Source organism: Vulpes vulpes, chromosome 12, assembly GCF_048418805.1.
Source record: "Vulpes vulpes isolate BD-2025 chromosome 12, VulVul3, whole genome shotgun sequence".
In the NCBI taxonomy this organism is placed as follows: Eukaryota; Metazoa; Chordata; class Mammalia; order Carnivora; family Canidae; genus Vulpes; species Vulpes vulpes.
In genome coordinates this window covers 41,178,545-41,204,682 of record NC_132791.1, presented here as the reverse complement: position 1 = coordinate 41,204,682, position 26,138 = coordinate 41,178,545, and the positions used below count along the sequence as shown (strand labels likewise).

The following is a 26,138-nucleotide window of genomic DNA, read 5'->3' as shown; positions in this document are numbered from 1 at the left end:
ACAACTTGGGTGAGTTACAAAAAGAATGCGTAACTTGATGGTGATAAACTTAATTTCACAATATTATTGCCTGTTTAATGTAATGCTTATACACAATCTACTTTCAACCTTTTATTGCCCAAGTCATTCTGTACACCTTAGGAGATATAAACAACCATATGATACACACACCATCCTGGAGAAGCCTACCAGGAAGTTGGTGAGTCAGAACTCACAGCCATAAAGGAATTAGAATGCACTGGAAGACGATATAGAATCAAATGGTATGAAACATCTTGTTCCCATCTAGCCACTATTGTAGTTGTATTTTTTTTTTTCAAAACAAAACAAAAAACTAAAGTCCCTTTTAGTCTATAAGGTCTTTCCTGAACTTTCAAGCCCATAATTTCCTCACTTGATCACTTTTTATTTGTGTCACATTTTGTCAGTTATTGTATACATGTTTGGATTTCAAAATTTATTAATATATTACTGCTTTCCCAAATAAATCATAAGTCTCTTGATCAGGAATCATATAAGATTTCTTTTAGAATTTCAAAGCCAGATGCTTTGTTTTGCACAATGGGTGTACTACTGATTTGTTTTCCTGATTATCATTAAAATCATGACAATTGTTAGTAGAGTATGAATTCACAGAATGAAGCAACCACAGGGCAACATTTGTATGAGGTTACATTGCAGGCATTCTGGATGCATTGACTATGAGTTCCTTAAGCACAAGGATTACGTGTTTTTCACATGTGTCTTTTGTTTTTGTCCTAGCACAATATTCGACATAGAAATAGCAATGTTTGATGAAGAAAAGTAGAAAGGGAAGGTGAATTGAAAGGCAAGAGAGATGGCTCTTGATATTGAAGAATGGACTCAGATATAAGAAAAAAGTGGGGAATTCTAGACCAGAAGGACATTATCAGCAAAGGCAGAGTGGTTGAAACTGGCAGTGTGCGAGTGTGTATATATATATGTGTGAAACTGTGGAAGTTATTCTAACTGGAATAAGAAATTTGCTTTATGATGGTACAGGACATTATGTTGAATAAGAAAGACATATTTCATGCTGTGGAGGTCATAGTGTGCAGTTAGAATGAATAATTCAGAATTGAGACTGGAGGCAATGGAGCCATTACAGGTTCTCAAGATGATGAAAAAACATTTTTAGAAAAACTACTTAGAAAAAGCATCATGCAAGGCAGATGAGAAAGGAAACATAAGGAAGGAAAATCAGTTTAAATTTGATTGGGATAATGTAACCATGGAATGATGAACCTGAACAATATAGCCATGTCACCAAAATAGAAAATATTTTTATTGAAAAAAATCAGTGGGGCTTGATGATTAACTGAACATAGGAGTGAAAAAGATAGAGGCATAGTAAATATGCCTAAACTTCTAACTAGTGAGAGAGGTTGACCTTAAAAGTTGTGGTGCTATTCATTTAAATGAAGAAGTACAGAAAACAGCTAGTTTGAGGAAACTGTCTAATTTAATTTTAGACATAATGATTTTATGTAGCATGAGGTAATAAAAAGAATTGTATTAGAGATAAGCAAACCTCGAGTTCTGTTCAGAGCATAAGGAAGGTACTAAGGTGTTAAATTATTATTTTCATTAAGTTACTCACCATCTTTAGGTACTTATGTTTCCTAAGCTACTAAAAGGACACATAAACTCCTGGTAAAATTGTCACATTGTAGGGATAAAACAAGATGGTGGTTGTTAGAATTTTTGGTTATTGTCCAGTCTTACATGAAGTTATAAATTAGAGATCAAAGGCAGAGGTGTGCATTTTTGCCTGATCCATATAGAAGTGGTGTATCTACTCCTTGTAGGATCTTAAAATTGTCACATTGTAGGGATAAAACAAGATGGTGGTTGTTAGAATTTTTGGTTATTGTCCAGTCTTACATGAAGTTATAAATTAGAGATCAAAGGCAGAGGTGTGCATTTTTGCCTGATCCATATAGAAGTGGTGTATCTACTCCTTGTAGGATCTTATAGAAGTGGTGTATCTACTCCTTGTAGGATCTAGAGGAAGGTTGCCCATATCCACTTACAGATGATGCAAGATAGCAAAACACAGAGAGCACAGGATCTATTTTCTGAGAAACAAATCCTAGGACTGGCTGAGCTTTCTTCTGCCAACCAAGAACCTCTATTTTCCTTACTATAAAATAAGAATCTGACATCCCCTACTGGATTTAATGGATTTGTTCTATGAACTTCAATGAACATAAGTACAGGACTCTGAATAGGTAAAAGAGGGAGAAAGTGATGCTGTGTGACAAGGATACACGGCTCTCTGGGTTAGGGCAGATCTGCAAAGAGCTACAACCAAGGAGAAGGAAAGGACCTGATCACAGGGACTTTGATTAAAAGTGGAGAAAACATTCGATAATGATTAAGCATATGGACTCTGGAGTTAGACAGAAGAGTGTTTATCTTGAGATAAAACACAACTCCTCACTGTGTGGTCATGGGAAAATTGCAAAAGTTAGCTAAGCCACAAATTGTAATATGAGCACAACTTTAACACCTCCTAGAGTTGTGAACCTGATGACACGCAGAGTAAGTACTCAGTGAGTGCTACCTAACATTATTAAAAGGAAACAACATTAAATCTACTTTAGTCAGCACAAGGACATCACTCATTTCTAGAAAAAAGAGAGAGAGAGAGAGAGAGAGAGAGAGAGACTGGAGGGAGGAAAAAGGGGACGAAGAGAGAAGACAGCAGCAAAGATAGGTCAAGAAGGAGAAAAGGGACAAAAATGAGGGAGAAAAAGTTGGAAGAGCTATGGCAAAAGGGAACAGGGAGAGGATTCTTAAAATTAATATTAACAGCCTGAAATTTCCATATCTTTTTTCTTTGTCATTGAAATAGAAGCAGAAGAAACTAAAATATAATTCTGGATGAAACTGGAAACAAATGTTCATGGGAAACTCAATGGAAAGCTTAGCTGGAGAGCGAAAGAGTAAAGAAGGGAAGAGCCTTGATGTCAGACATAGGGAAATGGAATAAAAGAGTGAAATACGACTTTCTGTAATCCTTTCCTGCGTCTTTTTCTTATTTCTATAGCTATATTAAAATGCCTTTTTAAATAATGTGCAATGTCAGCCTTCTTAGTCAAATATGGTTTGGCCTTTATACACTGTTTTAAACAAAGTACGCTTACATAATTAGGAATGGTGCTATAATACAAAGCAAAGATATTGCATTACACCAGGAAACTTAAGTTCTATAAAACGGAGGCTACATTCCAGCAAACTAACAAACCTTTTTTTATAATCCCTATTCATACACAATTCGGAATGATGTAATGCCAGGTTATATATCAACTAAAGCATTCTTTTACTGAATCCCTGACCCAAATGCCTGAAGAATCTGTCTGGCGTTGATAGCATATTGAAGAAATGAATTAACTCTGTGGCCTTTTATATGTTACTACAGTTCTTACACAAGGACTGAAAATAATCCAATTTAAGGTGCTCTTCTAATGCTTAAGAAATGGGTATTAACAAGGGTTACAAGTTCACTGAGTTAGGACTTAATGCAATTTTCCTGTGGGTTAAGAAATCCTTCATACAGACTGGGACGTAGAGATTTTAGTCATCAAGAGATTTTTGGCAAACCTTTAATGTGGAAGACATGTGCATTCAGGAGCAGCCACAGGGAAAAATTATGTAGTACCCGCAGTTATACTTAATGACCCATCACCTCTCAACCTTGTCTCCCTCCCACACGCCCAGATACACATACCCAGAGACTCATCTATCTCTCCTGACACAGGGCTTCCAACCAAGTCCCCACACTCTGGCGTTGGCCTTGACTCTTTCCCATAATACTGTCTTTTATCTCAATACCCGCTACCCAGTTATCTTCAAGCCAATATGGCACAACACAAATCAGGCTAAAGTGTTCCTGAACATTCATGTATTGAATTCTTTTCTAGTTAATATATTTGAAATTTAATAGTAAAGGGTTTTCTGTTTGTTTGTTTGTTTGTATTTTTGTTTTTAAGTTCAGCAGTAATGCTGTGGAGAATATAATTTTGCTAGGTCATATATGAAAAATACAGAGAACTCATTTCATAAAAGTCACATGTAGTTGCTTTGACTGTTTTTCCACATTGTGTCAGGCAATAACTCTGCCCAGTCTCTAAAGTTTGTCTTTGCTCTCTACTTAAAGGAGTTATTCCAAAATTATACTGTGCCACATACTTCATTATGGGGGAGGTATAATGCAAATCTGCCACAAAGTAGCCAGAGAATGATAATATTATAGACACTGTATAGAGTTAGGGTTTTAATATTTAGTATTCACAAAGGTTCCCTAGAAGAGTCCCTATAATTAAGATATAGAGATACTCAATAAATGACATTTTTACTTCTTAAAGCACCTGGGATTCACTTCAAAAATATTCTACTTAATTTCTTAGGGTTAGAAAGACCCTACTTGTTATAAAAGGTTTGCATAAACAGTTAAGATAAAATAGAAAGCATTAAAAAGAAACTTAAAAGTGATATTCTGGGATCCCTGGGTGGCGCAGCGGTTTGGCGCCTGCCTTTGGCCCAGGGCGCGATCCTGGAGACCCGGGATCGAATCCCACATCAGGCTCCCGGTGCATGGAGCCTGCTTCTCCCTCTGCCTGTGTCTCTGCCTCTCTCTCTCTCTCTGTGACTATCATAAATAAATAAAAAATTTTAAAAAAAAGTGATATTCTAAGTTCTTTTTATAATTAATTTAAATTAATAGAAAAACATAGACATTAAATTAAAACCCCTCACAATCTCATTCCACAGTACAGCTTCATTATTTGATAAATAAACATATATATTTTATAACTGGTTTATATATCTCTATACATGTATATGTATGCCTGTGTATATACACATATGTGTATACACACACATATATATATGTTGCTGAAACCTGCATTTTTTTGGGTTTTTTTTTTTTCAGTTAACAATACATTGGTAATATTATCCTCTCCATTTTGATTATTCTGCTATCACCTCCTTTTTATTGATTGTAGAGTTGTCCAAGCTGTGGTCCTACATAATTTATTTAACTAGTTCCTCATTGCCAGACTTTTATGTAGCAACTTTTGCTAGCTCGGTTGTTTTCTCTCTGGATTTGGTAATGGACATAATTATAAATAAATCTCTCTGTGTATTGCTGATGACCTTTTTAGAGATAAATTCCTAGAAAATGAATTGCTGAGTCTAATGGTATGCCTGATTTTAAAACATCATCAATGGCCCTCTAGAATTTTACCAATTCGCAGGTATACCAACAGTTTTTTTAACTCACCCCAGATATAGTCACATCAGGTGTTTTGAAATTTGAGGTAAGTTAGTGAACACTTTGTTTGCAAGGAGGTTTTCTTGCAAAGGAGTTGTAACAACCTGCATACAAGCAATCAAGACTCACCTTTTCAGGATCCCACTACCCTGTAAATCATCTCTAGCACAAAACCAAAATGGACTGAGAAAGTGAGAATGAGAGTAAGAAGTGTTTCTGCTCCAAATTTCTACACAGCTATCAAATGATTGGTTCCTGTCATAGCAGAGTGACCACACCTGTTTGAGGATGCTATAGCATCTCAGACACCTATGATTACATCTCTTTGACTGACTCCTTGGAGCCATCATTGACTCACAATCTCAAGACAAATATGAAGAGTTTTTGATAGAACGTGATGGAATTTAAGTCAACTTAGCAATGTTCTAAAATACACATTGAAGTATTTGAACTACCACAGCCAAAGTTTATTATGGAACTGCTGGTCAGCTACCTCAAAATCAGCTCTTACACGTGGTTGGGTACAGGAAAATCACAAAAAGAGAGAAAAGGTTGAGCAATGGCATTCTCAGCTTAGCTGCCTTTTATCTTCTGGAATGCAGGACAACTTAGGCTTTTTTCCCCTATGAAATTGCCATGCCCTTGGCACTGGCAAGCAGCAGTCTCACTGACCAAAAGGTCATAAACCCTTCTACCCAACCCTGATTATTGCACAAGCTTTCATATAGCACCCTTTCATGATTGCTTTGCTCCTCCATTGCCAGTGTTTTTTAGGACCATCACCTTGTGAACCAAAGAATTAATTTCTACTTCTTTTCAGATCTGGGGTCCACCAAGGGCCAGATTCAGTCTCAAATACTGGCCCCATGCTGGAAGGGAGTGATAATATGAAATAAAAAGCAGAGAATGAGACTAGCCATATAGAAATCCTAATGTCCCTTAATGATTGAATATAAGTGAATCACGAATGCATTTCTTTTCTTTTTTTTTATCTCTATTTTAGTTTTTATCACTACCTCACTTGTAATTGAATTTCCCAATAATGTTAGAAGTAGTAACTCAGTGTGGGCTTACCAAAAATATATGTTCTGCAGTGAAAGCCCTAGCAGCCCATTTGTAGGTATGAAAACAACAAAACTTTGGGGATAAAATATAACCATATATATGTATACATATAAAACCATATATGTGTGTGTGTGTGTGTGTGTATATATATATATATATATATATATATATATATAATGATGTATATAACTATAACTGGCAAATCTCACCTTCCCCGCTTAACACTGATGCCAGTGTAGAATTGGGGAAGCAGCTTCACCTCTTGGAGCTTCAAATTAATCTTATGAAAGTAGGATTGGTAACATTTGTGTCTGGAAGATCCAATGACATAAACCATGTAAAGAGTCCATCATAACGTTTAATACATCACAGCTCCTCTTATAGCCAGTATTTTCAGAGTTTCTCTCACTTTATTTTATCATTGTGATTGGTGCTATTTTGATTTAAAATATTTTTCTGTTTCTAAAGGGTCTTGCTGATTCATCAAATGGTTATAATAACCAGTAACTATCTGCCTTAATATTTTGAGGACATCATTATAGTATTTATCTTTTATATAAGATGCACATACTCAATCTGTCTCATTATGGTCACAAAAGTACTCTCATTGAATCCCACCTACTTCTGAAAGAAAATCACATCCTCGGTCTCACTCTTTCATTCTCTCCAATGCAGCAACGCTAGTTAATAGCTTAAGAAGGCTAACTTTCAACTGTCCAGTAATCCTCTTAAGCTGTAAGACTAAGGTTTGCAATTCTAACATGGGAAGTTTTTGAGTTTTAATGCCCAAATAATGCTAAGTCATGTGTGCCTTTATATAGAATCTTTGTGATCTTTTTTTAAAGTTAAAAAGAACACATAAAAACTTTCATCCTTCATTTTCTCCCTCCCAAGACTTCTGAAAGCCGTGTGACCTTTCCTTCTATACCTGTAACACCAAGAATAAGGAGAAGCCAGAAGCCTAAAATATGGACAGGAAATGAGCTATTCATAAGACATCACCAGAAACGGGCATTGATCCCAAAGGTGGGAATTCTACAGCATGTGAGATAGATAGATATAGATATAGATATATAGATATAGATAGATATAGATATCAAAACCCTAGTGGAAACTCCTAGTTCTCGCTATCCTTCTTAGATACAGTCTTCTCTATGAGTCTTCAACATTGCTTTTCTCTACCCTCACTGGGGTTCTAGTTCAATATGCTTGGCTTCCATGCTGTTAAAAAATCAATGCTTCAAATAAGATCTGTCAAGACATGTTCAAAGCAAATTCATAAGATTGCCTCTAAACCAAGACATAGAAATAGCATATTTCTTTGGGTTTTTCATGTTTATCTTAGTTTTTTATACTATAATATTATTAGAGCCTACCTCAAATTCAATTTTAGAAACCATCAAGATATTGGTGAAAGATATCAAAGGTCGGTTATATGAATTATGTGCATGACTATGCCACTGGATTGCAGGATAAGGCTGTTTCTGTGATCAAAGTTTTCCAGCCTATAAAACCATACTTAAAAAAAGAACTAACAGCCATTAATATCTAACTTACAGGTGATTAATAATAAAAGAGTAAATTAGACTGTCAGTTTTAATGCATATTGCCTGATTGAGACAGTCTGTTGTCTATTTCTTCCCTGTGGCTTTACGCCTTCAGGGCTGCCTCTATAGCACTGCCAAATATAAAAAGGATAGCAACTAAAAAGTTCTTTCTTTTTATTCACAACCTCATGTCTGAGGTGAACCTCCACGACCAAACACCACAACATTATGAGTTGAATTGTGTCTCCATCCAAAAAGATATGTTGAAATCCTAACTCTATGCTACCTTAGAAGGTGACTTCACTTGGGACTGGGGCTCTTGTAGTTTTAATTGCTAAGTTAAGATATATTGGAATAGGGAGGACCCTTAACCCAATATGACCTGTGCCCTTAGGAGGAGAGAAAAATTGGGACTCAGACACAGAGGGAAGACAGCCTTGTGAGGATGCAGGCAGAGGTTGGAACTATGCTGCCACAAACAAAGGAATACTTGGGAAGCAAAAGCCACAAGGGGTGAGGCTGGATCTTTCCCTAAGGCTTTAGAGAGAACATGGCCCTGTCAACATCTTGATATTGGACTTCTCATCTCCAGAACTGCATTTCTGTTGTTTTAAGTCACACTTTAGATTTGTGGTATCTTGCTATGGCAGCCCCCAGGAAAGGACCACACACAGTTTTATGAGTACCCTAATTTTCCTGCTTCTGACTTTGGGACCCATTTTCCCAAGTATCACTTTGCTCAACCTTTCGACCTTAAACTACACTGCTTTTTCTGACTTTGAAGTTTTTATTTCTTTGCTTTAAAAAAATTTATTTATTTATTTGTCAGAGAGTGTGAGAGTGAGAGCGAGAGAGCACAAGCAGGGGGAGCAGCAGGCAGAGGGAGAAGCAGGCTCTCCGCTGAGCAGAGAACCTTATGTAGGGCTCCATCCCAGGACCCCGGGCTTCTGACCTGAGCCAAAGGCAGATGCCTAACCAACTGAGCCACCCAGGTGCCCCTTTTATTTCCTTTCTTAACTATAATTAATGATCATCCTGCAATATTTTATGAACCAGACATGCAATAGAAGTATCCCATACGAGTTTTCAGGAGCAAATTGTTAAATTTTTAGGTATTTTGCAAGTTGATTGCTAGACACATCCATGATTTCAAAAATTACACTGTATAAGCTTTAAATTAGGCAACTTATGCTAAAACAAAGGTAATAAATAATCAAAATGCATCCCTTCCTAATTATTTGACTACATTTTACTACAATCTATGCTCTTGAGGCTACCCATGTCTAATGCATCTGTATGGTGGAAATACTATTAGAACACTGTGCCAGTGCCCATCCTTTTTTTTTTTTTTTTTTTTTATGATAGTCACAGAGAGAGAGAGAGAGAGAGGCAGAGACACAGGCGGAGGGAGAAGCAGGCTCCATGCACCGGGAGCCTGATGTGGGATTCGATCCCGGGTCTCCAGGGTCACACGCCCTGGGCCAAAGGCAGGCGCCAAACCGCTGCGCCACCCAGGGATCCCCCCAGTGCCCATCCTTTACCAACTCATACTGGAAGCTTGAAATCTGTCATAGTGAGAATATTTACACCATTAAGACTCTCAAAATCTACAAATCAGTTATTTTTATATTTTCAGAGAACTAGTTGTAAATGTTTATCAGCACACCACTGAAATATCCTGTCACTCCATTCTATAGGCCAGACTGGAACGGCTACAGAAGAACCAACCAAGGTTAGCTTCTCCAAAGAGATTTGGTGGACTTTTCTGGGCCCTGCTCTGCACCTTTCATTAGGAATTCAGAAAAGCGAGGAAAGCAAGTAAAATCAAATAAAGGACTCTATTACAAATAATGAAGACAGAGAGATTTGACAGGGATTGTGAAGAGGGGATAAAGCAGACTTAGATGCTGGTGACCTACTTTTAGTATTGTCTACTAAATCTCTCAGGGAAGTGTTTAGCTGTGATTATAAATATTAATTAGATTCCAATCAGAGTACTATTTAAAGGATCTGTGCTCCTTAGGGAGAGACATTTCAGATAGATAGATAGATAGATAGATAGATAGATAGATAGATAGACAGATAGATAGATAGATGATAGGGCGATATACATGGCATACACCTGTATAAGTTGCTCAGGTTGGTAACAAACTAGATGGCTTTACTTAGTAAAACAGACCCAACCCAGTTACAAAATTACAGTTGAATTTAATGACTATAAACAGGCAGGGTAAAGTTTCACAGCTTTAGCAGATCTATAACTCCACTGTGTATGGATAAGATGAACATTCTTTAGTTTTGCTATGACATCTTCCTTGTTAAACAGTTCATCAGCTGAACAAAAAGATTTATAGGAACAGCAGCTCTACACACTTAAACACAAATTCAAAGAATCCGATACCATGAAATAGGTACTTCCTAAAAATCTTAAGCGTAATTTGAGGCTGTTGGCTGCTTGCTATTATTCTGCACTGTGGGAAGTGAAGTCTCGGGTTAGAGACTCTGCCTTCGTGCTTGAACTCTCTGCCAGCCAGTTGGGAATGCTGCAAACTTTCCATCAGTGCCAGAGAGAAGGTGGAAGGCCTTTCTTCTTTTAGCCACAATGCCAGCAGCAGATTAAGGAGTGGCATTACTCACACCATGCAGAGTCTTGCTGAGTCTACTTTTGCTGAAAGTACTATGTCTCATACCAGGAAGCGTTCTAAGTGTGGAATGTGTGAAGTGCATCACATCACTCTGTTTCTGCGACTGTGGCTTTCTCTTCAAACTTGTCATCTGAGTCCAACAATGTTCCCATTTAATTAGCCACTACGTTTCTTTTTGTTTTGCTTTGCTTTGTTTTGTAATGATAAATAAGAGGCTGTCTTTCATTTTCTGTGAACACAATCCAACTGAGAAGGAAAATCAGTCTCTTATTCTCCATAGTTTAACACTCATTCTTAGATTTCTTAGGCATTCTAAATAGAAAAATCCAGTTCACACTTAAGGCAGTCAGAAAAGGAAGCATATAATAAAGTAGTTTGGATCTAAAAAGTTATGGCACAAATATATAACAGAAAAGCTATTTTTATAATTTTACTTTTCAGTAGATTAGGCTTGGGGAAACATGTATTTGGAAATGGACAAGAAGGTCAGGAGCAGGGAGGGAATGCTGTTAAGAGTGAGAGCTAGGGAGATACAAAAAGGTTATCCAGAAGAGATTTTTCCCTATTTCTCACTGTTCTTTCTCTTTCATTTTATGATGACCTCACTGTCACCCCATACCCCCATGTTACATCCACTACTGAAAAATTCTTGACAGCTAATTCCGCAAATCAAGATGTGTAATTAACATACAAGGCTAACTGACAAGGTTAGCAAGTGGTTAGATCTCTCAGACTTCTTTTTTTTTAATGATAGGAGAAATATCCTCAAGACCCAAAGATTAAAAAAAAAAGACTCTCTTTTTTAACATTTTGGGTAAGGAATGTCTCAGACCAGATCATATAAAGCAGTAATGACAGTTAACATAATCTATAAGAAGCCTAATAACAGTTCTGTGATTCTGTTTTGAAAATTAGCACTTTGGCATACAAAATGCCTCCATTTTTTAAAAGAGTTTCTTTATATTTGAGAGAGAGAGAGAGAGAGAGAGAGAGAGAGCATGAGCAGGTGGGGCAGAGGTGGGAACAGGGATAGGCAGAGGCAGGCTCCCAGTGCAGGGCTGGATCCCAGGGCCCTGAGATCATAACCTGAGCTGAAAGCGAAAGCTTAACCAACTGAGCCACCAAGGCGCCCCAAAATGTCTCTACTTTAAACTAAAATGTCATAAGCCATTAACTGAGAAATTTTGAAAGGCTCGACATAACAGCTTTTCTTAAATGTTTGCATTTGTTTTGCATTGCACTGGCACAAAATATTGCTTTATATACAAGCTTTCTTAATGAGACCAGATTTATTTTGTAACAAGAATAAAAAATGAGGATGACTACAGAGAGAAATTTCATGCTTTATAAACCATAGGGAATAATTACGTTTCATAAATGTTAAAAAAAAAAAACTACAGCATACCTTTGTGAGTTATCAGAGAATCTGGTACTATTCTTTGTCTTTAAGGTTTTTTTATCTATCTGTAAACTGGAATCTGCTGTCTTTCATATTTTGTCAGTCCTTACCAAAGTTTCAATTCTTCCAGGATCTGTTTCTAACTCTCTAAATTAATGTTTTCAATTTCTCTCCGACCCTTCTGCCTTAGAGCTACTGAGAAAAGCTGACCATCCAGATCCTTAAGAACATTCTAGGTTATCTTGAATCTAAAGAAGCCCTGAAAGCTGATGCTGGATGCATTCAGGCCTTATTTTTATTTTCCGAGGAGTTTTCTCTGCAGACATTCAAAGTGAAAAAAAATTTCCTAATTTTGAGTTATCAATTTCAGTATCAAATACTAATTTTACTGTCTGTGACTCATAGCAAAGGAGGTATTCCGTTTTTGGACAGTTCTATTGATAATTTGACAATACACTTTTTTATTGACCAAGTGCAAACTAGCTATTGTGTTTGTGAGCTCCTCTTCTCAACCAGCCAGCCCTATGCTGAACTTTTTAAGGGTTTGAAACACACACACACACACACACACACACACAAACTGCTTTTTTTTCTTTTTTAGGATTTTATTTATTTATTCATGAGAGATACGGAGAGAGAAAGAGAGAAGCAGAGACACAGGCAGAGGGAGAAGCAGGCTCCATGCAGGGAGCCTGCCATGGGAGTCCATCCTGGTTCTCCAGGATCAGGCCCTGGGCTGAAGGCGGGGCTAAACCGCTGAGCCACCCAGGCTGCCCCACAAACTGCTATTGATTGAAATGCAAGCCTTCCATGATTATCTGTCACAGTGCAATTCTTACCCAATGCAGGTGTGGTTTTCCAAATTTAGGACAAAGCATGTTGTTTTATCAGTGAGTTGAGATTTAGCAATATTCTCCTTTGATTCTATAAATGGTTATTCCAACTTTAAAATGGGCCACTTCATTTATAACTATTTTCTTCATTGATTTCTAAGACTGAGAAATAACAGAAATTTCTGGCATGCTGAAAAGGGAACTTTAGCAATTTTCTCCCTGACATGAAATATTTCATTCTGATGGCCCATGTTCCCTATCCTTATAATTCCTAGATGAGGCTATATGGAGAACACACTCTGAAATGTATCTATGGGCTGAGTATAAAACCTGAGTGACGTTTGGGAATGGAGCCCATGAAGGACCAAGAACACAAATATTTATTTGTCCTGAAAATAGAGGATCTCATATTTTTCAAATATTCCAGTGGAATCCCCAAATTAGAGTTTACTAAATTGAAAACAGTATCCTCTACTTGAAGATTGTTAACGCAAACTCACCATTGAGTCAAACCTATAATCTCTGTAGCTCATTGTAACTACAGATACTTGGTAGAAGTATCTCATAAAATTGATTGTATGCTTTGAGTCTCTTCAAATTGTTGGGAAAAAATAAAGTACCAAAGACAACTTTTTCGCTAGATCTGGCCAATACTTTTTGCCTCTGTAATTAAAAGTGTCTCAGCAACTTCCCCCTTTTAAGATCCATCCCTACCTCCGTAGCCATATAAATTATTCCGGCTGCATAATTCTTCACGTCTTGCAGTGAAATATTGTAATATTGGGTAAGATAATTCATTTTGACTGTACATTCCTATTGAACTTTTGGCGAAACTCTCACTTTTTACTAGTGTAAAATGTGGGAGAGGCTTCTAGAAGCTAGACTTGTGCTCTATAGGAAGATAGGGGGTGAGGAATGCCACTACATTTAAAGTCAATCTTCTTTCTCCAGCGTTTGTAAACTGTTTTAAAGGCTGCGGCTACCAGGCCATTTCAACCAGGAAAAGTGAAAATCTAACACCGGTATCAGGTACTCCCAACTAAAGCAGTTCACTGAAACTGCGGCTAGCAACGGGGTGAGAAAGTCCGTTGCTCTTCTTTCCTGTGATATACGGTACAAGGGTTGGCCCCGGTTTGGTCCACCTGCCAGCGGAGTTTAAAGTTTCCAAGGCTGGGAGGAACACAATGACTTGGATCAAACTGCCTAAATGAGAAGAAGGGTATTTCTGCTACAACAAGGAAGCCGTTACACTCCTGCTAAGCTCACCGTCTCTTTCATGCGTCCATGCACACGACCGACCTCCTCTATCACTGACCAGGGATTATTTCTGACAATCCTGGATATTCCGAAAGCTTGGAGACATATGGCTGGAAAATGAAACGACCCTGGAGTGTGGCCACATCATTACTTTGTGTCGCGCGGTACCAGATGGGCAATCAGTGAATGATGCCGAGATGTGAACGGACAGTTTTATAAAGCGAATTTCCACCCCCCCCCCCACCCCCCCATAAAGCCCAAACAGACTTCGTTCCCCTCTCTTTTCTTTTGGTCTATAATACTTGGATTTTTCTCCTCTCTGCAATATCAATGAACTCAGCTCGGCAGTGGGGTGGCCAAAAAGGAAGAGGATGAAGCGATCTCTAAAATCCCAGTAAGTGTCGGAGGAGCCACAGCACCCGCGCGACGGCGGCCGCGACCCGCGGGGTCCGGTGCGGGTTTCGGGCTTGATAGCGGCGCAGGCGGTTATGGCGCGGCCGGGGCGCTCCCTCCGCCGAGGATAGAGCCCCAGGCGCCGGGAGGGGTTCGCTCATTTCGCCGCAGACTTCGAGGCCGCTGCTGCCTCCCGTCCCCTGCGTTTCGTTACCATTATCCTCGTTCTTGAGAAGTCATGGAAGACGGCCCGCTGCCAGACCTCAGAGACATCGAGCTGAAGCTGGGGCGCAAAGTACCCGAGAGCCTAGTGCGCTCGCTCCGCGGGGAGGAGCCGGCTCCCCGGGAAGGGGACAGGGACCCCTGCGGGGGGAGCGGCGGCGGCGGCGGCGGCGGCGGCTGCAGCAGCAGCAGCAGCAGCAGCTGCAGCTTCCCCGCCTCCCTGCCGTCCTCCTCCTCGTCCTCTCCAACCCCCGGCTCCCCACGCCGTAGCCCCTGCAGCGCCCTGGAGAGGCTGGAAACCAAGCTGCACTTCCTCAGGCAGGAGATGGTGAGTGCGGTGCGCCAGCTGCGGGGAGGAGGGCCGGGCCACCGGCGGGGCGGCGGGGACTCGGGGCCGCGGGAGCCGGAGCGCGCGGAGGCTGCAGAGCTGAGCGCGGGGCGCGCGGGGCATGCGGGGGGCGCGCGGGGGGCTCGTTCACCCCGGACTTTGCTCGGTCGCGGGGTGCCAGGACGGCAGAGCCTGCTCTGCTCGGCGTACTTCACGATCGCGCCGACTCTGTGCCCCAGACTCCGAGCATTTAGCTGCAGGTCCGCAGCCGCCGGAGCCCCCTGCCCGCCGAGGGTTTGCAGTCACTAAGGCCCTCTGGGGCCTGCTGTGTGCCCTTCACGCTTTCGGTTCGAAAGGTGGCTCGGCCCTTTGCGCTTCAGCAAAAATACTTCCCGGCTTGCCCAGAGGTGGCGAGGCAGGGTCCCCGCCAGCGATCCTTCCCAGCTCACTCCGCCACCACTGCCCCCCGCCCCCCCCCCCCCCCCCACTTGGTGCAGGGGCGCAGCTGTTCCAAGGCCACTGGTAAGCTGCCTCTCCACAGCTGGCGCTGAAAACAATGGCCCGCTCGTCCTTGATGTCCTGGGGAATAGCTGGCCGGACTGTTTTGATCCTAGCGAGCAGGTGATCCCCAGGCCCAGGAATTTGCTAATGACCACTTCCGACCCTTCCCCCCTCAGTCCTCGATCCGCAGTTGTTTTCGGTGCCGCTTGTAAACACTACCTTATGAGTAGGACAATGAGACTAGTACTGGGTCGGAGAATCCTTTTGTTATTCCGGATGTACTTAAACGGAAAAACTTACTTACTGGCCAAGAGTTCTGGGGCGAGCCCCTTGGCCTCTGTGAGCCTCGGTTTATTTGTACAATGAACTGGATGGAGGAAATAATTCCTTCCCAAACCCTTTGAAGAAAATAACCACCAAGCAACAGCATTTCCTCCCAGCCTGGAGTGGAGCAAAGTTGCAGCAGTGGTCTCAGTCACCCCAGAGGATGGTGAGGCTTTTCTACATGAAAGGATCCTCCTGTCTGCTAGGCCTTTGCATTAAAAGGAAGTAACCCTAGGTGTTTTCCCTAGTTTCTCTTTCTCTGCATTTGGAACACTCTGGAGGTGATGAATTCCACAGCAAAAAGTAACCAAAGCCAGTCTTCAGAGATCATGTCCTGTGTTCAGAATTTTCACTGTGTAGCCTACATACAGGTCCCAGGATGTCACTGTAAAAACCCATCTCAAGACCTTTAACATTGGTCTCCTGGGGGACTTTACTTTTATGTCTCAGGTAGCTGTTTTCTTCCTATTTGGAATGGTTAGATGTTGAAAGCAAATTATACACACATGCACCTTTGCCTGTATAAGCCTATAGATGTGCATGCACATGTGCATCTGTGCGTACATATTCATACACCAGGTGCAATGCAAATTATTTAGTTACATATTCATGTTTCCCTGTCTAAATCCACACAGTTTCTGTATCTTAGTTATTCAAAAAGTCCTTATTAAGCATTTACTATGGGGGCTGAAAGTACAAAATGAAAAAGTCAAGGAGCTTGTCTGTTTAGGGCTCTCAAATCTCTTGCACTCATTTGCCATTTATTATTTGTAGTAAATAAAACCAAGTGTGTTGAAGAACTCCATACAGGGAAAAATCTGGTTATTTTCAACTAAGGACAATTTCTAGACTTACTCTGTTTTTCATGATGAAAATATCATAGGCGCATAAAACTCTGTCTCTCCAAGCCAGAGCTTGCTGTGTGTGATTAGCATATATTAATAAATGCATTTTTAAAAAGCAGATAGAAACCACCACAATAACAGCAGCAAATTGCTAAATTGACTGTTTGTTATATCTTCTATGTGAAGTATCAGTAGTTGCGGGAGAATTTATGCCAAACAGATGTTTTGTGTTCAACTTTGGGCTCCACTGAAGGTCTCCATTGGGAAAATAAGAGCATTAGCCATGGGACTTTAGAGAAGAGATTGAGACAGGTACATTCCTCTGCCAGTGAGACTGGTTTACCCCATTTTACACAACTCTTTTGGGTGCTAAAAACCCCAGCTTCAGCATAACTGGGAAGCAACAGATTTGTTTTTATGTAGACTTGGCAGTTTTGTTATAAACACTGAACAGATGCAGTTCTGCCATTCTTCCTGTCTCCTGTCTCCTCCTCGCATCCCCATGTAGAGAAGTTAGAGAACCAGAGTGGAATATGACCTCTTAAGTGTGATTTTTACGTTCTTTTCTGCCGTATACTATGGGCACTGAGTTAACCTTCTTGGTATGATGCGTGACCCCACATTTCACGTTTATTACTTCTAGTTGTCCACAGACTGTTCTGGATTGTCTGGAATTACCAGGCTTTGGGCCTGCCCTCAGAACTCTTTTCTAAGAAACACCTGAGCCAGGCACAAACCTTTCTAGAGACTTTCAGGAATTAAGTCTCCCTTCTTTTCCTATTAGATGGATGTGTATACCATTGACACAATATTGCGTAGACTTGCAGGGAGGCAGTCTTACACAAAGTTCCTTATATACACACGACTTCATCATTGTCTCTCATCTCCTTTTATGCCTTCATGGAGAATTTCCTTCACCCTTATCTGCGATGTTACAACCGATGTTCTTAGGGGTCTGAGAGATGCAGTTGTAAAAAAGGCAACTTGAAAGAGATTGAAGAGGGGAGAGAAACTATTTCTGTAGCCAGACTTATTAATGGTGCAACCCTTGTTAACAACATAAATGGCACCATATATAATAAAGCTTGTGGGAGGGAATATATTAGAAAAGAAAATTTGCAGGCATGCATTTGGTACAAGAGGCCCACTTAAGGTAATGATCAGGATGTTTGGGGGAGGAGACAGATTTTCCCAGTATGTAAGCATTTTTATTTTTAATTTAGAGATAAGGAAATTTGATAATTCAATAAACAAATGCAAAGATATAAACAGGAAATTTATAATGAAATTGGAAAGAGATGTCATGCCTCATGTACAAAGTCTGCCCAATATGTGTTCACTACCTTTCTGTTCAGAGTATTTTAATATTTGTTATCATTTGAATCTAAAGTCATACCGGAAAAGAGGAAGTATTTTCATCCATGTTTTGCAAATAAGGCCATTGTGGCTTAGCAGACCAAAGTCACACAGCTGATTAGTGAATAGAATCACAAGTTGAACTCTTCTCTGACTCCATGTACTCTGCCCCCGCCATTCCAATCTGCATGTAAATCTGTGTGATAGCCAGCACCCCCTAGAGTATTAAGGGACCAAGAAAAGAAGCTCTGGGGATACATGTCCGGAGTTGTTGCAGATACAGTTTCTTTCAATAATCAGTGATTTATTGAGTGCCTACTATGTGGCAGACCTATCGCTAGACCTCGGTAATATACAATATACAATGGCTGCTTTAAAAGTCAGTCCTATGTCTGGAGCTTTTATCCCATGTTCCCAATAGTTTTCATCCATGCAAAGACTCCTTTTACAAAGGTTCTTAAAAATGGGACTTTCAGCATTGCTTATGAAATATTACTCTAAGTTTTCTGATATCCCATGATATCCAAAATATTTTTCCAATAAATATAAATAATCTCTATCAAAACCTGTGTTTTACCATTCAGTCATACATTTTACATTGCATTCTTAAAAGATGTTCAAAGATTTTTAATGTTATATCAGTACATCTGTGACACTTATTTTCATCAATTTTTCTCTGAAAGAAATTTCAAATTTGTCAAAGACAAAAGCAATCGCTAAAGAATCAAAATCTGGAATTGGAAGGGGTCTAATGCACCCTCCCTAGTTTGCCTTCCTTGATAATTACTGTTTAGAAAATCAAAGAGTAGTTTGGGATGAAGTATATACTACCGTTGATGCCACATTCTGGTTCCAATCGATTCTGTATTATGTTGGGATGATTACTAATCTTCAGGTTACTACCTGAAGGTTACAGTGCCATTATGAAAACTATTATTGAAATACCGTGTTCTGATTTCCATGTTTTTGGCAAATGCACAGCAGTTGTATAATATATCTAATAGAATAAACAATCTCAAGCTAGTTACTTATCTTTTCTTACTATTAAAGCATTCAAATACCCTTCCCAATTCCTCAACTCTTGCTTTAATAAAGTTTTCTAGGCAATTCCCAGGATGAGACAAATACACAAACTCTCAGACAAACATGCACATGATAGTAGCAGAACGTAAATCAAAATGTCAAAATTTTTATGAGTGGTAGGTTTATACTTGGTTTTTGGTAATTTCTTTTATTGACCTTTTCTATATTTTGCTCCCATGTTAAATGGCTTGCTAACTTTGTAATAAAAATAAGCGTTATCTTATATTCCCTCAGAAAATAATTACATTAAATTAACTTCACAATTGCTTTGGATATGCTTCAGAAGAGGCTAGGAGATGTCTATCACTTGTTCTATCGTTCAGTCACTTTTCATAACTAGGTAGTTTCAGTAATATTTTTACTATTTTATCATTAACTATTTTTGAGGGGTTGGACAAAAATTTAAGAGAAACTCTTAGGTATATAATTGAGAAGCTGTAAAGTGGAAGGTACTTTCCTTGATGAGTTCACAAGATAGCAGAAAAGATAAAATAGGAATATAATTTGGCCAGAGAAAGATTACAAGCTAGCATGTCAGCAGGTGCACAATGCCATAGCAGAGATCAGACATAAGTGTTGAGATGAACAAGAAAAGCTGAGGAAATTTTTGACAGCATCCTGGACAAGGACTCAAAAGTTCTGATGATGATGCTAAGTTAAGGGCTTAATATTAGGGATAAAGACATCAAGGAGATGAGGAAACTGATTCCTAATAATGGCTTCTGTTATTATGCACATAGAGTGTTATTATACTTACTTAAGTCTGACAAAAATCTTGTTGAAACATCTTTCCTTGCACAGTGGCTCAAGAACTGACAGCAGTGTACACAAAGGTAGTAATGTCATTTTGCTAGAAACACAGAGACACAATTTAGAGAATTTATACCTAACTTGAAAACAGTGACAGTTCCAAAACCTGATGGAGCTCCGCCCTGTGCCTAGGAATGTATGTTGAATTATTGGTACATACTTGAAGAACACTTTCTGACCAAAAAGAATTCCCTTTCATTCCAGTCATGTTGCACAAACATGCTGCCCTGATCTTGAGACACCACAAATATTGTGAGATTTTTTTTAGACTGATTATGTTCATTTCCATGACAGCACACACACAAAAAAATATCTTTAACTTTCTGTTTTGTAGTTAATAAATCACAAACGAATCTGTCACATGTTAAGACTTCAGGGTTTTTTGTTTGTTGGTTGGTTGTTTTTTTTAAATACTACTTCTGAAACCGGGATTTATGGCTAGAGTCTCTGGGGTCCCTGAGAACTTGACACTTTTTTGTTGGTTTTCTTTGAGGAATGTTCCTTTTGTTCTTCTTTAAAGGTTATTCTTCGCTACTCAAACTGTGGGCTTCTGGTTTAGTGGAACTTTTGTGGGTTTGGAGCTAAATGAGCTGAGGTTCCAGTCAAATCTAGAGCAAGTCAAGATACAAACCAGTAGGGCTCAGTCGGCTGCCAAGGCCCTGCACCCTCCCTCTATGGAAACTCTTAGCCCACCTTCCCTGATCAGAGGCCTGCCTGGTTCTCAGTGGTCCTCTTCCTAATCTTGGCTCTTTCATTCACCATTGTCTGGCATTGAGCAAGTTATATAACCACTCTAGGACTCAGTTTTCTTGTTAACACAGGGATAAAAGCATCTCTATTAAGGCATTGTCAGAAGCCACTGAAATAATATAAGAAAATCAATGATTACATAGGCATTCAGAAATAGTAACGGCAATGATAGTAGTGGTACCATGCCAACGACATAGCTGTTCTGTTGACCTTACACAAGTAGCTACAGATGGGCAAGGTGGTTTTGGGACTGACTAAAAATTAAGCATTTCCTTTACTTGACTATCATAGCACCTCCCACGTCATCACATGTTCCACAGAGACTATGCTTCTTTACAAAAGTTAAAAAAAAAAAATATTCATGGGCTTTGCCTAGCTTCAGTACAACTGGAAATCTTGATTTTGATTTCAGACTTAGCTTTTATGAAGCAGCTACTATGATCTAAGTGCTCTGCAGAGTATAGTAGCTTAGATTTAAGAGCTATGCAACCAAATTTTCGGTGTAAACCAGTAAGTCTATGAACTAAGACTAATTTTGGTTTCTTACAATGGAAGCTTTCTATGGGCAAAACACTGTGTCAGTTAAACATTTTTATGCATTTTCCTACTGAAACCTTATAATAATCTTAGCTAAATATAACTTAATATCTACCTTATAGATAGATATTAGATATTACCAATGCTTATAGGTAAAGCATTGCAGATTATTGTTAATGCCTAAGATTGCCTACACAGTATGGGGTTGAGGTAGGTTGAAGTTGGGATCTGTGCTTTAAACCATAACTATACTATTCCCATGCTTTAGACTATCTTGATGCAAATGTTGACACCTAAGATTAGATGTATATATCTGCTCTTCCAGATTTTCAAAAAATTAAACGTGTTAAACTGTATGCTTATTTACTGTAAGCCCTCGAGGAAGAAAAGATCTATGGATAATCTCTATCTTAGGAACAGTCAAGACTTGAATGAACAGATCCAAAAGTCACCTGGTCCACAGCAACTGTACCCTTTCATTTTTGCCACTTCACCCAGATCTTCATACATACTTCTTCCCAATCCACAAAAAAAAAAAAAAAAAAAAAAAACCTGCTAGTGAAAGACTCTCTCCCCGGACCAGCTCAAGGCTCAAAACTCAATAGTAGAGCTCAATAACGTTCATAACATAGTGTTTTAAAAGCTTACAACTAGTAACATTTTGTTCCCTGAGATATTCTGTTCAGGACAAGGTTGGATCTTAGATAACTCATAGATAGAACTAGAAAACTGGGAATCTGACACTATCTTGTGTCAGATACCTTCAAAACCTTCAAAGACACAGAACCTTCAAAATGCTGTTCTAACAGGAGCTCTATTACCCTACTTTTCGGTAGTGATAACCAGCTGCACTGCACTGTGCTGGGATTTCCCAGATTGTGTGGTTGAAACACATTGATCCAAATTGAGCCTGATGTAAATTGTATTTATAGAATTCACACAAAAGTTTATATTTTCAAACATTTCAGACATTTCAGTCTAAGCATCAAAAATAAAACCTGAATGATTCATTTTTTAAAGGGGCTAAACATTGAGCTAGATTTTTATACATAGCTGTTATTATGTTCATTTTACAGAGAAGAAAACTGTGTTTTCTTTACAGAGGTTAGATAATTTGACTAAGTCACTGTATGTGGTTTCCCAACCCATTCATTCAAACAAGAACTTCTGTGAGCCCGGCTCTATGCTGGATCCAAGTCACTCCCAAATTGTACTGCATGTACATAAACATGGAACATGCCCAGTTATTATGAATGAACATTTTTACAGTCATTACATCACACCTCCCAATGGATTCCTTTTAAAAAATGTTACCGCTTTCCTTTTAGAAGTTAAACATATGCTTTCTCATTATAAAACTTCCAGAAATATAGACATGTTGTAAGAAGAAAAACAAAAGTTCTCCTTTACTTACCCCTGACACCACTCCTCCTCCATATTACTCCATACCCGAAAGAAACCATTTGCTGACAGTTTGGTGTGAATCCTATCAGGTCTTTTGCTGCATCTTTGCTGGCATAAATATGGTACATACACATTTATGTAAATTTGGCATGTTTGGATTTCATTTTCCTTATTTTGCATAACAATGTTCTATTTGTTACCTAACATTTATTAGATGTTTATGGTATGCCAGTTAGTATTCTAAACACTTTTCATGTATTATTTCTTTCTCCCTCCTCACCCACTTATGACATAGGCACTATGGGATGTTGGATCATATAACCAGACTCCTGACATATCTTCAGAAATGTTTACCTTGTTAATTTTTATCTTATTCTGTCCCTTCTCCTATATGCAGCCTGATAAGTTACTAGTCAAAAAAAAAGGTGATTGCTTCACTTTTCATAATAAATGATTGTCCAACTTTTAACAGTTCTTTTAGAAAGTAAATTCTTCTCATAGAAATAAGACTTCATCAGACCATTCTTCAGTTCAAAAAATAACAATGTCTTCAAATTGGAATATGCTGCTCCTCAATCACGAAACACTGTAACGTGATCTTCTTATTTAGATTTTTTTCCTGGTAATAATATGACTAAAAACTCTAAAAGTTGGACCAAAAGGCTAATATGGCACAGGGTGATCCATGCCGCATGGAGAAGACAGAAGGGCATCACACGGATTTAGTGTATCTTCAGTCTTCATGGCTCAAAAACCTCTTAGATTTTTTTTTTTGACTTTGTAATCCTCATGATAACAAAATAGATTCTGTTCCAAGAGGTTAGACATAATCAGAACATTTGAGATTTCAATTAAAGAAATAATTAATATCTTTCAAACTGACTCTTACAAGAAAATGATGTGTAAAACTACAACCATGATATGTCACTGACTAATAAGCCCTCTCTCTGCAGGCCCATGTAGTGGAAAAGCTAGATGATAGGAGAAACAAGGAATCAGGGTGGGGATGAGATAGGAATTTGATTGAGTCCTGGCTCTGCTGGACACTTCGCTTCATTTGGCAGGTTCAGGACAGCACTCTCTCATAACTGCCTTGGTTGGGTCTGCCAGCATGGCCATTGCAGTTCAATCTATATTCTGATACATTTTAATATGCAAAATGTTAGTCCTATCAATCAGGAGATAGTCATATTGGACTGATTTTAGGAATGAGTTCTTAACCTGACCTCTGATGTCTTATGATTGACTTCAGATTTTCAGATGATAATTATTTTCCTTATTTCTGAGTTCTAGCTGGCACAACACATTGAACAGGGCATGTCCCTTCCCCTCTTCCATCAGCATAGCTTTGTGGAATAATTTTTTTTAAAAAATTTGCTGGATAATATGGCTTGTTTATGTGTGAACTAAAATATTATTAGCACTTTCAACTTGTAATTAAAATTATAGAATGTTCTTTTTTCCTTTGTATTTTAAATTAGGGCACCTGAAGTGAACAGAATTGTCTTGGACTTTCCATATATTTGATGAGCAGAATAAAATTGTTGCTGTATTAATACTCACCATCAATAAATTCATAAAAAATGTTATAATACCAACATCCCAAAACAGTGAGCTATGTCTCTTACAACTCTGATTTCTGGCACAGGCTATTATTCTAGCAGGTTCCCTCATTTTCTTTTCTGTTGCAAAACTTGTTTACATTGTTGTTTTAGTATCAACTAAACAAAGCTTGAGATCAGTGTTGAGAAGGAAATTTCTCTCCTCCTGGTGATGAAGCTCAACTTTCAAGGCTGCTAAATTCAGAGATCTACCTCCCTTTGACCAATTTTTACTTCCTAAAGATAACTACTATGAGTAATATTTTATGTATCCTAAAGATTTCCTGAACATATGCAAGCATACCTATAGTTTCTTGTATACCTTTAGCTATAATTATAGACACATATTTGGAAAGCTATATGTGTGTATAATTTTAAAATGGAACTCTTATGAGCTCATGTTGCAGCTAGTTTTCTAGATGCAGCAAATGCTGTGGTGTGTATATATAATATAAAGTATATATATACTATATATTATGTAATACACTATATATTACATAATATATTATATATATATATAATATATATATATACACACTGCTCCAAAGCACAATTTACAGTGTTGCCACTTTGAGCAAATTACTGACAGAGACAAAAGTTAGAGAGAGTCACTCTATTTGTATAAAAAGATGGCTGTTGATTAGTTAAAGTCAATAATCTGTAGAAATAGAAAAGAACATCAGAGAATCCTAGAGTGGGAAGAAACTTTAGAGATGATCTAAACCAATTCCATAATATCCTGCTAGCCAGCTGCTCATGCATCCTTTTCTTAAATTTCCTCAGTGATGGGGCCTTCACTGGCTTCCAAGGCAGACCCTCTGTCTTCAAACACCTAGTCATGTGTATTTGTTAGTTGGCAATTCCAGTTGTTCATCAAAGAGACACTCTAGTCATTCACCATGTGGAGAAATATTCCAGCATGTGTGCTTACAAGTCATGGATTTATAATTTAAGATTAAAGCTCTATCAGGTATGAAGTACAATAAAAGGTCAATAGATTTCTCATAGGTTTGGATGTATATGGTTCAAATAAAAACTTTCTTGCCTTTCTTGCAAAATGAAAGAACAACAACAATGCAGAGCATTAGTGAGGATGGAGAGAAATGGGTACTTTTCCTGCATGGCTGCTGAAAGTACATGTTGAGGGAACCTTTAGAAGTAACCTGATGTTATATCAAAAGAAGAAGAAGACAAAAGGTTCTTCTTGACGTAGCAGTTCTGATGCCGGTAATACTTAGGATAATTATAGAAATCTACCTCAAGGAAACAATAATGAATTTGGACAAAATACAATTTAAGTTTATACATTTGATATTATTATGTATGACTGAAAAAACTGGAATAATCGGGATCCCTGGGTGGCGCAGCGGTTTGGCGCCTGCCTTTGGCCCAGGGCGCGATCCTGAGGACCCGGGATCGAATCCCACGTCTGGCTCCCGGTGCATGGAGCCTGCTTCTCCCTCTGCCTGTGTCTCTGCCTCTCTCTCTCTCTGTATGACTATCATAAATAAATAATAAAAAAATTAAAAAAAACTGGAATAATCTGACTGACAAATAACAGTAGGTTATTTATGTGCTTATGATAGACCGTTAGCTATTAAAATTATGTTGCAAAATTAGTTATGGAAGAGAGAAAATAGTTATGGTTATATTCATGTATAGAACAAAAGGCTAAAGTAGAAGACCCTACTGTATTAATACTGGTATCATAGGATAGTAGAGTTATATATGGCTCTTTTTGTTTCTCTGTTAAGATCTTTTGTATTACCCAGTTTCTCTGCACCAAGTATATATTGTATTTGGATGAGAAAAAATATAGATAGATAATAGATAGAACTTTCTAAAAAATAAAAACTTTTTTGGTCCTTCTGTTTGATCAATGGAATCAACTCTTTGGTGCTTATAGGAAAGAATAAGACTAGAGTTTTTCCTGCTATTC

General features: G+C 38.6%; 1 protein-coding gene across 1 annotated transcript in view; it reads left to right on the top strand.

Annotated features, from left to right (window-relative positions):
• The first annotated feature begins 12,510 nt into the window (after positions 1-12,510).
• The window catches only part of LURAP1L (leucine rich adaptor protein 1 like), a 51,064-nt gene continuing 37,436 nt past the window's right edge, over positions 12,511-26,138 (top strand). Inside the window, exon 1 of the mRNA XM_026001397.2 lies at positions 12,511-14,988. Coding sequence (XP_025857182.2) covers positions 14,677-14,988 — 312 coding nt within the window. The 5' untranslated portion in view covers positions 12,511-14,676. The remainder of the gene's footprint in view (positions 14,989-26,138) is intronic.